Raw genomic sequence first — 13615 nt, forward strand, 5'->3', positions numbered from 1 at the left:
TATCTCGATAATGAGATATTTGGTAAAAAAATATTGTAATATTTGACTTTCTCCATACCGCCTGCGTTTTTTTACGTGTTTGCGTGTGCCTTCATAACATGTTGTTGATTTTCTGCCTGGTTACCTGCAGTTTAGGGTTGGTACTGCCCACATATAGCGAGAACCACATCAAGGCCAACCTGAGTGACCAGATCCTCCAGGTGCAGTGTAAGTACCCGGGATTACCCAGCATCCTTCACTCTCTCTCTCTCTCTCTCTCTCTCTCTCTCTCGCTCTCTGTCTCCACTCTTTCCTCCTCTCTCTCTCTCTCTCTCTCTCCAAAATATGACCTTATGCTCTGATTCAGCCCTTTGTCCTGGGTCTCCAACATCATCATAGGGAGCCTCCGGGCGGATCCGCCTCCCGCTCCCGCCCCCTCTCCTAGCCCCGCCCCCTCGCTGCTCTCTGATAGGCTGATAGGATCATTCCTGAGTCCCCCGACTCTTCTACTGCCCCCTGTTCCCTCCTGTCTTCATGCTGTGCTGTAAAATGGTGATGTTTTTTCTTCACACTGGCTGAAGAAAAAAATAACTGAACAGACAGAAAGGTGAAAGCTGTGGTTTTACTGTGTTACTCAGGTGAAAATAATGGTGACTTTTGTGCTATTATTTTTTTTGCCAAATGCTCTCGCCTCTTCTCCACCAAGTAATGATTCTGAAGCATCTGTGTTCAAAGTATTTGATGTTCTGAAAAACTGTGAAAACACGCATGCTTTTCACTCCTTATGATGAGTTTTTTGATTTGGGCAATTTTCCTTTTGTTATGTGTGTGATTTCTTTCAATTATAATTTTTTTTTTTTTTTTTTTGAGTAGATTGTGTGAGATGTTTCTCAGCTTTGGAATCATTCAGTGTATAAACTCCCACACGGCCCGGGATAAGGGCTCGTCTAATGTGGGAGTTTGGGTTTTTGTGGGTCTGAATGGAGACACATGTTGTCTCTTTCATTCTTTCTTTGTCCAGACCCTGTTACTCCCCTCTTTTCCTGTTTCATTTGATTCTTTTTTGGTTTTCATTTTGGTTTTCTCTCACAATTACTAGTTTCTGTCTTTACTGTTTTTCCTTTCTTGGATTTTCTTTTTCTTTCCTTTTGTTCCGTTTCCTCGTTTGCTCTTGCAAATAAGATGTTTGCTCTTCATTTATTTTTCTCTCTTGTCTTGTTTGACTTAAATTGGTTTATTTATTTCAAGAAAACAATATTTTTATTCAAACAGTAATTGAATAAAATATTGTCTGTGATCCCCCCCTTCCCACCCGACCCCCTGTTTCTTTTCTTGCTCACTCCTTCTCTGATGGATCCACACAGGGCAATACATCAAGGGCAAGTATACTCCATATTGGTCCACGTTCCCTTTCTTTACTTCCTACTCCCTACCGCTGCCTCCTTCCCTCACCTCTCGTCCTTAACCTCTTCCTGCTGCCCCTCCTCCCCTTCCTCCTCCTCCTCCTCCTCCTCCTCCTCCCCTCCACCTGTCCCAGCCTGCTTGCCTCTGTTCCTGCCCGTCTTGCCTTCAGGACTTCCTCCCTTTTTCCTCTTTTTTCCTCCTCCTCCTCCTCCTCTTCCTCCTTTTATCTCCTCTTCACCCTCTTGCTGCAGCTCAGATCCCACATCTCTCACGATGGCTCCTCCGGTCCCCCACCTCCCCCTCCTCCTCCCAGAAACAAACAAAAAACAATCACCTACTCCACCCAAGGAAGACAGATATTCATGTTCTCTGTTAAAACTTGTCTTTTGTCCTTCCTCCTAATCCTTTTCCTTCTGTGGATAGCTCCAAATGGGTTGTGTCTGCCTCCTTTCTCTCTCTTTTTCTCTGTCCGTCTCTCTTCCTTACACTGCCATCTTTCTCTCTCTTCCTCATCTTCATTCTTCATTTCTCTTTCACCTTTTCTCTTTCACCTCTCTCTCTCTCTCTCTCTCTCTCTCTCTCTCTCTCTCTCTCTCTCTCTCTCTTTTTCTTACAGTGTCATTAGTTAATAAATGTCTTAACTAATTCTCACATTCGGGCTCAGATTACAACAGATCTTAAAAAAACTTTATTAATGCAATGGCTTAACCAATTTTAGCACATTTAGCTCTACATTCAGTAAAATGTTTTTTTTTTTTTTGCTTTTCTGTAACATTTTCATAAATGTTCATAAACTTTTGTATAGAAACTAAGCGATATGGGATTTTTTTTAGACGGATACCGATTTTAAAGGTGCCACTGCTTATTGATGTGGCAGCTAATGAATTAATGATAATAAAGATGATTAAACTTTTTTTTTGCTGTCATGAAAATATACTTGTTTTATGTGGAATGTACCTCATCTTACAAAATATGTATTTAAAAATATTATACAATAATTAACCAATTCTAGAAATAAAAACACAAAGAAAAAATAAAATTAATTCATTAATTAATACTGTTTGTTGAGTAACAGTCATTTGCTAATCATTTAAATCATTTAAATCAATAAAATAAAAATGGCTATATAACAGCATTTCTAAATCATATGTTCTACTTTTCATTAGAGCTACACTTTAGCTTTAACCCTTTGATGCACAACATGGGTAAAAAAGGACCCGCATTTATTTCCCCTGTTATTTCATGCTTGCTGTGTGTTTCTGTGCTATCTGTTTTGATATCAACTTATTTTATGATTGAATATTCTAAGTATTCGTTAAATATCTTGTTTTTGATAAAAACAGATCATTATTTTCATTTTGCTTTCAATAATGTATGAAGAAAAAAAGTTTTTGTATTATTACATAGCTAACTACTTGGCTAAGTAGCTTGCTAAGCTAACGACTTAGCCAAGAAGTTAGCTAAGTAGTTAGCTTAGCAAGCTACTTAGCTAAATACTTAGCCAAGAAGTAAGCTAAGAAGTTAGCTTAACAAGCTACTTAGCTAAAAAATGGATATGGCTCATTTTTCACCCATGTTGTGTATTAGAAGAGTAGTGACAGAAAAAGGGATTCTATTCAAAATAAATAAAGGAAAACATAAAAATTAGGATGTATGATGATCAAAAACAAACTAATTGAGGAAAACCAGGAATACTGAATGATGAATTATTGCAAAGATATAGAACATAAAAACTCTGTCGGGTCACTTTAGACCCATGTTGTGCATCAAAGGGATAATTATGTATTATTGCTATTACTGCTATTGATTTAAAGTAGAGTAAATAGGGATCTCTGGTGGTCATAATCGTAGCTAAACTTAATGTATCTTCATATAAAAAGCCCTTCTTTAACGTCTGTTAGCTGCTGCAGCATCTCATCTGTAGCTGGAGACGTTGCATCCTGCAGACTGACCCTCCAGGGCTGAGCTGCCCACCCAGGTCCCCGTGTTGTCAGGTGTCACGGTGCCGCTCGGCGCAGCGCCTGACTCCTGTGTCGTCCCTCTGTACTCCCTGTCTCCATCAGCTTGTCTCCCTCCCTCCTCACCCCTCAGACTGCCAGGGGCACGGCCCAGCACCTCCTCAGTAAACCTGACCCCGGATGTGCACGGCATTGTGGGCGGAAAACTACCTGGGCACTCTATTTTAGCTGTTAAATTTCACTCCCTCTGCTGTACACAGTTACAGGTCTTGGCACTTTGAGAAAATAACACGTTGGATTCATTGCAGACCTTTCTGTCGAGACTTTAATGGTGGTTGATATATTTTTATGCTCTGTTTTGTCTGTGATAGATGACTTAAAGTTGCCCTTCGACATGCCCTTCACAATGCAATGCATTTCCTCTCATTATGTGTCTCTCTGAGCCCTCTCTCCTGCCAGTCTGAGGGGTGACCACTTCCATCAGGACCTTCACTCACCTCCCCTGCAATAGTTGGCCATGTTGATGCCTGCCTGATCCAAAAAAAAAGCACTCATTGTGGATAATCCGTCTGAGAACTTGCTTCTGGACTCATCACGTCCTTGCAAGTCAGTTCTCAGACCTCCAAAATATGTCGGATTGAAACCAAACGAATCGGAAAATGTTTGCAGACAAAGTGACAAACCAAAAGAAACACAAAGTGTGAGTGTTTGTGAAACTAAAGCGGTCGTCCATTGAGAGTCAGGTCCTATTTTAGGCACCATATTGGCTAACGCTAATGTTCCCATGATACCTCAGTGTGGCTATGGTAAACTCCCTTCTGCGTCCCTGCACCTCTGAAGAACAGCTGCTGTTTACCCACAACTCCCCGCTGCCCTGCCCACTGCTCTTCCCGGATAATCTTCCCCTTTCTGTTGCAGATTTTGAATCACTGCTGCCAAACAGTTTTGAGTCTGAAGGACATGTATTCATTGCTCCCAGGTAGCCCTGTGTGTGAATGCTTGGTGTCGTTGATGGTCATCAGTGTTTGGTCTTGTCTTTTGATGCACTTTACACTTTGTTGTTGTTGTTGTTGTTGTTTTGGCTCCACATTTTGAATTATTTTATTGTGTCTTTTGTGAATTGCACTATGTGGAAGTTGTGTTGTTTCATTCATTTGTTTTTACTTTCTTGAGTGGTGTGTTTATTTATAGGAACACATTTAAGGAGAATATAAAGTCATCATAATCTCATAATATGAATTGTTTCTATATAATCATTCTCTTCCCTGAGTTAACCTCATTACAACAAAGTATTGAAGAAACATTAAACCATCTTTGCATGTGCCACTGTTTGTTACTCTTTTTTCATTCAGGGGTTATTAGTTTGGTTGTGCAATGTTATGTTAAGGCTAAAATGGATTTTGGACAAGCACAGCTACAAAAAAAATGACTGAAATCCTCTTTGCATGTGATTATTTGTTGTCAAACCCTCATGGCCTCCAGTTGCAACCTGAATTCTGAAACACTGATAAAAATCTCTTTTACTGTGATGCCTGCAGTCCCATCCGCATTTTGTTTTGTTGGACAGCCATTATTGTATAGAAGCTGAAGAAATGCATGCTGCATGTGGAAACATCAAGTTACATGAACACAGCTTCTCGCATCTCCGCTTTGTGTTGGGTGTACCTCTATAGAGAGCAAATAATGGATAAATGTGTTTGTTTTTAGCTTCCTTCTCTGAGTTAAACGGCTCCTCTTTCCCTCAGGGAGTACTGCAATGATCTGGAACTGTCCAACAACAACACTGAGTTCCTGCTCAACTTCATTGCTCTCATGGAAAAGGTGACACCGGACTCAAAACAATGTGAGTTTCATTTACTTTTTTTTTTTTACTCAAACTGATCTTAATTTGTTAATTCCAGATGTACTTTAATGGTTCAGTCTTGTAATGTTTTCTGTTGAAAATACCCCAAAAAAACATTATTTTTGCCTACAATTATTGTCTGTGTAGCCAAAGTTATAGGGGAAATGGATGTATTTTAACCAACAGGGTGAGTTTTGTAGATTTATGGGAACATTTGATCAACTCCTCCAACTATAGATGTGTCAAAGCCCTTAGAAATCCTCCTATTTGTTGCATTTTTTTCCCCATTTGCTGTAGGATCCAGTGTGTTCAGTGAAGAGATTTATATTTAATGTTTATATTTAATGACTGCTTTATTTCGGTTACAAAAAAAACCCAAAGACAACAAAATAAAATCATGTTTTTACAAAAGAATCCATCAGACAGCAACTGAAAAAGGAACAGGCTGAAGCCCCAAGGCTTATTTCTGCCTCTCCTGTACTATCTACATGAATACACTATATACATTACATTATCACTGATATTCTGTTTTTGTTTGCACCCTTTCTGCACTGCAAAAAAAGAAAAGTTGGGTGAACTCCAAATTTCAAGGCAGCAAACTTCGATAAAATTTTAAGTTGGACAATTAAACTAAATATTTTAAGTTTTGTTTTTGAGTTTGCTCAACTCTGAATTTCTCTGGCAGGATTGTAAAGCTGCTATGAAATGTCAGCTAATGTTGCGACCACAATTTTGAGTTAGCATTGATACGCTAATGGCTACTCTTGTAGCTGTAACAAGCAGCGCCGCTACCATCAGTTAGCCGCTAGCATCAGTTAGCCGCTAGCTTTCGCTAATGACCGAATTTCACAACAAAGAAATAAGAGTTAGCAGAACTATTGTCCCTTGTTGTGAACCCCAACTTAAAGATATAAGTAACAACAACTCACCAACTTGTTTTTGAGCAGACAACTGGCTTCCTTTGTTGTGCTAACTTACATTATTGTCCTAAATGTCAATAATTTATATTTCCAAGTTTTACCAAATTAAATCACTGTTTTAGGCCAAAAAATACAAGTTGGCTTTTTTGCAGTGTGCTAATCTCAACCTAATCGTGTTTAGGTGACAATTTGCTCCTTCATAACCTAATTCTGGACACCGGCATCATCAGGCAGCTGGTGGAGAAAGTGTGGAAGAATAAAGACTTGAATACGTGAGTACGGTTAGTGAACTGCTCTTTTATATCACTCTGGAGAACATTTATATTTGACTCTGTCTCTTTTCTCCATCCTGACGTTTAGATATGGCTTTCTGGCCGTGTTTGCTGCATCAGATGGAGGCGTAACGAGAGTGTTTCCCAACAAGTAAGTGCTCTCTGTGTCCGTAGATCTCTCGTGTGTCTGGCTTTATTCTCTTTTAAGCTGTGAAGACTTAAAGTGTTTCAGTGTAGCGGGAGGCTTGTACATCAGAGATTTACAGCTGCCGTGTCCGTGCTGTTAAATCTCAGGGCTGCAGAAACCTGGGAGGAAGACCCTGAGCCGTTTAATGCCAGCTATTACCGCCGCAGCCTCGACAACAAGGGCTACATCTTCCGAGCGCCTTATCGAACAGGTGAATGATGCTCTCTTGGTCCCGGCCTGTATATCTCACACTGAGCCTCATAATGTGCTGTGGCTCTTTGTTTCTAATCCCCTGCTCTCGGCTTGTTTTTCTATTTCGCCTCCCTGTTGCAGCCCGCGACGAGCTGTTGAACCCAGAGAACGACACCATCGGGATCCTGGTCAGCACGGCGGTGGAGATCACGGTCGGAGGGAAGACCATCAAACCTGCAGGTGGGCGCCGCTCCGAAACAGGAAATAGAATCTTTATAATGATAGATGTTGAAGAAAAGGCTTCAGAGCCAGGATGAGATAATTACACGTCTGTGTGTCTTGTCACTTTGCTTGGACATGTCGTGCTCTGCATTCGTCGGGGCTTTTATTCTCATCGTTTTTCTTTTCTTTTCTTGCATTTTCATCACTTTTTCCAACTTCACTTTCTCCCAGTGGTCGGAGTGAAGCTGGACCTGGAAGCCTGGACCGATAAATTTAAGATCCTCGCCAGCAACCATACAGACAACCGTCAGGGCTCAAATACGGTAATGAAATATAGTAAAAAGTTTATATAATAACAAGCTTACAGCTCAGGTATGCAGTGTGCAGCTATACAAAAATGACATTATAATCATTTCATTTTGTCATTCAAGTAGTCTGAGGGGAAAATAGACTTCGCACCACCTCTTGGCTTTGTTTTCAGACTTTAGAAAATCTAGCTTGTGACGAGAGACTTTAGTCAATGGAAGGTGATTTCAGAGAGAACGTTCCTATTGGCTCTGCTACTAATGCACATAAACATCCTGTCAGATAGAAAGCGTGATTCAATGGTGGAAGATCCTGCAGAAAAAGTTCAGTTATAATTTAGCCTTCTGCTAAAAATAGCCAAAAGCTATCACAAATAGACTCCTGCAACTCTCTAGACGCACCTTCCAGTCTCTGCAGATGATCCAGAACACATTAGCATGTCTGGTCTTCAAGAGAGCAATCACCCCATTACTCCTCTCTCTGCACTGGCTCCCAGTGGCAACCTGCATCAAAATCAAAACCCTGTCTGTTGCCTATAAAACAGCAACTGGCACAGCTCCTGCCTACCTCAACTCTTTTCTTTAATCAGCTCCACAAACCCTCCCGCCACTATGCTCCTCTAGTGAAAGGCGTCTAGCGCTACAGGGCCTCACGTCTCAAACTGGACTCTTCTCCTCCGTAGTTCCCCAGTGGTGGAACAAACTTCATCCAATCTGCTGAGTCCCAAATGTTTTTAGCCGTGCACCTCCTTCTATGTCCCAACCGTGTTGACGCACCCCCAATCCCCCACACCTTAAAAAAAAACAAAATGCAATAAGCTTTTTTAAAGCCATATTAAAGGCAGCATGTTTAATCATGCTCAAATGAGAACACACATATAATAAAAGAATCACCATCACAACAATGAGCTCTGGCATTTGAATTAATCTGAAACACAGTTTCAATATAATGCAACAAAGTTATGCACAAGCTTCCACTTTTAAGAGCAAAGAGGATGATGACAGGCTCAGGATCAGAGGCAGAAAGCACATAAGTTGGAAAATGTTATAATATTTTGAGCCGTGTTGAACAAATATTGCAGCAAGTTTAACTGAGCGTGGAGCTAAACAACCCATCATCATAACACAGGCTGGAAACATGGAAGAAGAAAACTTCTTCTACGCTTCATTTTAAGATGAAGTGCATTTTGAATAGCTTGCATTTATTTATTAATTAATATTACAGTTATTTATTTTACATTTTACAAAGGAAATGTTTATTTACACTTCTTTATTGTGTGGGAGAAAAAATGTAATTGTGTAATTATCAGACCGCCATTACATTTTTCATCTCGCGCACCCCCAGGGGTCCACGCACCACACTTTGGGAACCCCTGCTCTAAGTTATTCTAAGTTATCCCAATTTCAGCTCTTTACTGAACACCTTCACATATCATCTACAAGGATTGAAAAAGAAAAAGAAAAGTAGTGTTTGCACCTACAGCCCGTTGGATTCAAACTCAACCAATGGCACTTACTCATGTGTTGATCTTTACTTGTGTTATGTAAAATCTCAAATGTATGTCGCTTTGGATAAAAACTTCTGCTAAATTCAAGTTCATGTTGAACTGCCTAGCCCAGCTTTAAGTGTTGAGCTGTATTTCTAAGATGTTCAGCTCTTAACTCTGTTTCCTCCCTGACAGTGTGGACCAAACAGAGGCTGTGAGATGGACTGTGAAGCCAACAGTGAGGTAAGCATTAACGCTCATTTCTAATGAGTATTCAGTCCGATCCGCTGTATCATAGCACTATCCATTATGTGCTCCTAATTACCAGCCTATCTTTGCGTCTGTGTGCAGGATCTCCTGTGTTATTTAATAGACGATGGTGGATTCCTAATCATGTCGAATCAGAAGGAGGACTGGAACAAGGTGGAGCTAATTAAATCATTTTCACACTGACCACGTTCTCTGGCTTATCTTTACACTGAGCTCGACCTTCTTATCCCCACAGGTGGGCATGTTCTTCAGTGATGTCGATCCCTACTTGATGTACGCGCTTTACAACAATTCCTTCTACAACCGCAAGCAGTCGTTTGACTACCAGTCTGTGTGTGAGCGCATGCCCAGCAGTGAAACTGGAGCTGCACCCAGAGGAGTGTTTGTGGTAAGAACAACAAGAATTAAAGAGGTAGACTAGATGATAATGTGCTGAATTAATGGCATATAAGGAGACTAATGTGTTTCTGATTGAATAAGGATGTTACCCGGGTGATATGACGTACATGGTGTTCTTAATTGTTTTTCTTTTCGTCTGAATCTGCAGCCCACGATTGCAGATTTTGTAAACGTGGCCTGGTGGACATCAGCAGCTGCATGGTGAGACTTCTCAAGACCAAATTAACCCTTTGATGCACAACATGCATTCATTTCCCATGTTATTTAATGCTGCTGTGTGTTTCTGTGCTCTATCTTTTGATATCAACTTATTTTCAATCAATCAATCAATCAAACTTTATTTATATAGCGCTTTTCATACATATAAATGCAACTCAAAGTGCTTTAGATAAATAGATAGATTACTTTATTCATCCCCGAAGGGAAATTCGGTTGTCACAGCAGTCCGGTATTCAAGTACAATAAAATACAATAGAATAAGATACTGAGGTAGCATAAATAAAAACAACAATAGAAAAAAACACAGAATAGAACAAGGACACAAGTTAAAAATAGCAGATCAGTTGATCAGTTACAATTTTTTTTATGATTGAACATTCTAAATATTCTTTAAATATCTTGTTTTTGATAACAACAGATCATTATTTCCATTTTGCTTCTCATAATTTATAAAGAAAAAAAGTTTTTGTATTATTACATAACTAACTACTTGGCTAAGTAGCTTGCTAAGCTAACTACTTAGCCAAGAAGTTAGCTACATAGTTAGCTTAGCAAGCTACTTAGCTAAATACTTAGCAAAGAAGTTAGCTAAGTAGTTAGCTTAGCAAGCTCCTTAGCTAAATACTTAGCAAAGAAATTAGCTTAACAAGCTACTTAGCTAAAAAATGGATGTGGCTCATTTTTCAACCATGTTGTGTATTAGAAGAGTAGTGACAGAAAAAGGGAATTTAATTCAAAAATGAATAAAGGAAAACATAAAAATTAAGATGTATGATGATCAAAAACAAACCGTCGGGTCACTTTAGACCATGTTGTGCATCAAAGGGTTAATAAAACAACAACTGTAGATTTCTGTACTCACACACATACTGCTGACTGAAGGAAAAGGTTCAACAAATACTCCTACAAAGCTCCAGATTCACTGCAGCCATTGCTTTATCTTATCATTAATCTCCATCTCCGTCTCCACAGGTCCTTGTTCCAGCAGTTCATCTATGGCCTGGCTTATCACAGCTGGTTCGTCACAGGTGGGTGCAAGCGAGACAATCAGTTAGTGCTATCTTGGTGTTTTACACGTCTGAGTGTAAAGGTAAAAGGAATAGCAACATTTTGGGAAATACATGGGTTTTATTTCTAGTCAAGATTTTGATGTATAATATTAAAAATGTGCAGCTACAAAAAGCTCTTAACTCACTAATCAACACCTTCTAAGTTGTTTGTTTAATAATTATTTTACACAATCAGAAATATGAAAACAATAATGTGTTTTAAAAAGGCATGTTTTCATGAAAAATCTCCAAAATCAAACCATTTATCATAGCCAGATACTGTAAAAAATAAAATAAAAACAAAAATAAAGATTGTATCACCTGGTTTTCAGTCCTTGAACACATGTGACAAATACTTCTGTCAGGAAAAGTAACCACATCTAAGCTTAAAATCCTGATATTTCTTCAAAATCACTTTATTCCAAATGTGTAATTTAGGATTTTGCCAAAATTCAAGTGCTTGCACAAACCAGTTCTTGTAAAAAATAGAGAATAGATAAATCCAGTGAACGTTCTACTGAACTGCCTACAGACTAGAACTGCTATTCTCAACTTTTTTGAGTCGCGACCCCCAATTTAACATGCATGTTGTCCGTGACCCCCACTCACTGAACACAATCTCACACGCATAGTTCAGATCACCCTAAAAAGAAACAAAATGACCAAAAAGACACAAAATGACTAAAAAATGACACAAATTGACCAAAAAAGACACAAAATGACCAAAAAAAGACACAAAATGACAAAAAAAAAGACACAAAATTACCAAAAAAAAGACACAAAATGACTAAAAAAAGATACAAAATGACTAAAAAAACCTATAAAATGACCAAAAAAGACATTAAGTGAACAAAAACATTAAAACACATGAACACTTTAACACAGTGGAGACAGAGCTGACTTCCAAAATGATTTGGCGACCCCCAGAAACCCCATTTGGGGTCCCGACCCCAAGGTTGAGAACAGCTGGACTAGAGGATAAAGAGAGGTTGTGAAAATGTAAACAGCAGAAATCTAAACTTTTTTCTGTTTTGATGATTTATGGCATTATTAACGTGTTATTCTGCACAAAAGACACCTTTTAGTTTCTCCCTACTTCTCCCCATGATTTTGCTGTTTCCATAGACGTGCAGGGGTAAAATATTGCAGTGAAAAACAATGCCACCGTGAGTAAAATGTGACAGAATAAAAGTGCCCTAAAAGGGTTAAAGTCCTTATGAGCCAGGAATTTCAAAGTGCACTGACTGTTGACTGAATGATGTATCTATGAGTATATGAAGTGCTCAGTCTTCTTGTGAAATTAGTTTGTTGTCCTCAGTTACACTTCCCCAGCCTGAGTGCGCAAACTGTAAATGAGGTTTTCCAGCTTTTGTGCAGACATTCATCCTCGTGATCCCATTTCCAGAATCAGATATTATAAATCATGTGAAGTGACAAGTGTAACTCTCATGTCTCTGTGCTCTGGTGACGCTGCAGATGAGGTGGATGCAGACGGAATCGACTCCAAAGAGCGGAGTTGTGTAATGATCCAGACCCAGTACTACTTAAGTAATCTCAGCAGCTCCTACAACATCCTGCAAGACTGTGGCAACTGCTCCAGGTCTGTACACACAATAAAACACACACACACACACACACACACACAAAGACTCGCACTGTGACAGAGGCACAGTTAACAAGACGGATTCATCTTTCTGTCGGAGCTAATAAACTCTGGTGATGATTAAACCGCATCAGCTTTAATGAAACGGTCATATCATTGGCTAAATGAGCCTTACAAGACGCTCTCATGAATCTCGCTGATCCATTAGCAAATGAGGCTGTGATGTAAGTGAGCAGAGGGGGGTTGTTGACAGAGTTGTCTCTCTCTCTCTCTCTCTTTCTCTTTCTCTCTGTCTGTGTCTCTCTCTCTCTGCAGGCTGATTCATGCCAAGAGGATAAACAACACCAACTTGCTGTTTGTGGTGGCGGAGAAGATGCCGTGCAACACCTGTGAGATAGAGAAACTGTCCCAGGAGGAGGAGGAGTGTATCCTTTTTCACATTGTACACCAGCTGGCAGAGACGAAGAAGACACACTAGATTTTATCTCCTTATCACCGTACCTGTCGAAGCACAGATGTGCCACTTTCATTTCAAGGTTATTTTTATCACGACGGTGTGAATTATGACAACCTGGTCTCACAGAAATCCGTGAAATAGCCACGGATTTCGCTTAACCCATTGACGCCTAAAACTTCCTGTAAAACCTCTGGGTGATTTTAAAATAAGCCCCTAAAACCTGAAGTTTTTCTGGAAATTCAACAGAAGTGTCAACGCTTCTACTAAATAATAGATTTTTCAGCCTCTGTAGCAGATAGAAATGAAATTCCAAAAGTATTTGAGAGCTTATACAAATACTACAAAATGACGTAAACGCTTTCCAGGCTTCAATGGGTTAACTCAAAATCCATGGAATAGCCACGGAATCGCTCAAATTTCCGTGAAACTGACACGGATTTCGCTACAATGCAAGTTAATGACAGTCATATTTTTCTGGCGAGATCTTCACCACAAAGTGATTATGTACATTCACTGAGTGAATATTTAGAAAATAAAACATATATTTCTCGCTAGAAATGTGATCAAAATCCATTTTTATGCAGAAACTAAGTCAAAATATTGATTTTTTCACTAAAAATGAGAGAACTGTCCGCCATGTTTTTTGTTCTGACCGCCGGGACCTTGAAAGTCACGTGACTTGGAACAAACCAATAGGAACAAATATCCATGGAATAGCCACGGGATATGACTGTCATTAACTTGCATTGTAGCGAAATCTGTGTCAGTTTCACGGAAATTTGAGTGATTCCGTGGCTATTCCACGGATTTTGAGTTAAGCGAAATCCGTGGCTATTTCACGGATTCCTG

At 39.6% G+C, this 13615-nt stretch overlaps 1 protein-coding gene across 2 annotated transcripts in view; it reads left to right on the forward strand.

Annotated features, from left to right (window-relative positions):
- cacna2d2a (calcium channel, voltage-dependent, alpha 2/delta subunit 2a) overlaps window positions 1-13615 on the forward strand; it is a 241092-nt gene that overhangs the window by 221316 nt on the left and 6161 nt on the right. Inside the window, exons 22-37 of one of the 2 annotated variants that reach the window (XM_059328728.1) lie at window positions 131-207; window positions 1344-1358; window positions 4260-4320; window positions 5087-5184; window positions 6286-6376; window positions 6465-6527; window positions 6671-6774; window positions 6897-6995; window positions 7209-7300; window positions 8965-9012; window positions 9121-9192; window positions 9275-9427; window positions 9587-9639; window positions 10630-10685; window positions 12183-12306; window positions 12625-12734. In XM_059328728.1, the coding sequence (XP_059184711.1) occupies window positions 131-207; window positions 1344-1358; window positions 4260-4320; window positions 5087-5184; window positions 6286-6376; window positions 6465-6527; window positions 6671-6774; window positions 6897-6995; window positions 7209-7300; window positions 8965-9012; window positions 9121-9192; window positions 9275-9427; window positions 9587-9639; window positions 10630-10685; window positions 12183-12306; window positions 12625-12734 (1316 nt within the window). The remainder of the gene's footprint in view (window positions 1-130; window positions 208-1343; window positions 1359-4259; window positions 4321-5086; window positions 5185-6285; window positions 6377-6464; window positions 6528-6670; window positions 6775-6896; window positions 6996-7208; window positions 7301-8964; window positions 9013-9120; window positions 9193-9274; window positions 9428-9586; window positions 9640-10629; window positions 10686-12182; window positions 12307-12624; window positions 12735-13615) is intronic. The other variant, XM_059328729.1, reaches the window with a different exon arrangement.

Source organism: Centropristis striata, chromosome 3, assembly GCF_030273125.1.
Source record: "Centropristis striata isolate RG_2023a ecotype Rhode Island chromosome 3, C.striata_1.0, whole genome shotgun sequence".
NCBI classification, from domain to species: Eukaryota; Metazoa; Chordata; class Actinopteri; order Perciformes; family Serranidae; genus Centropristis; species Centropristis striata.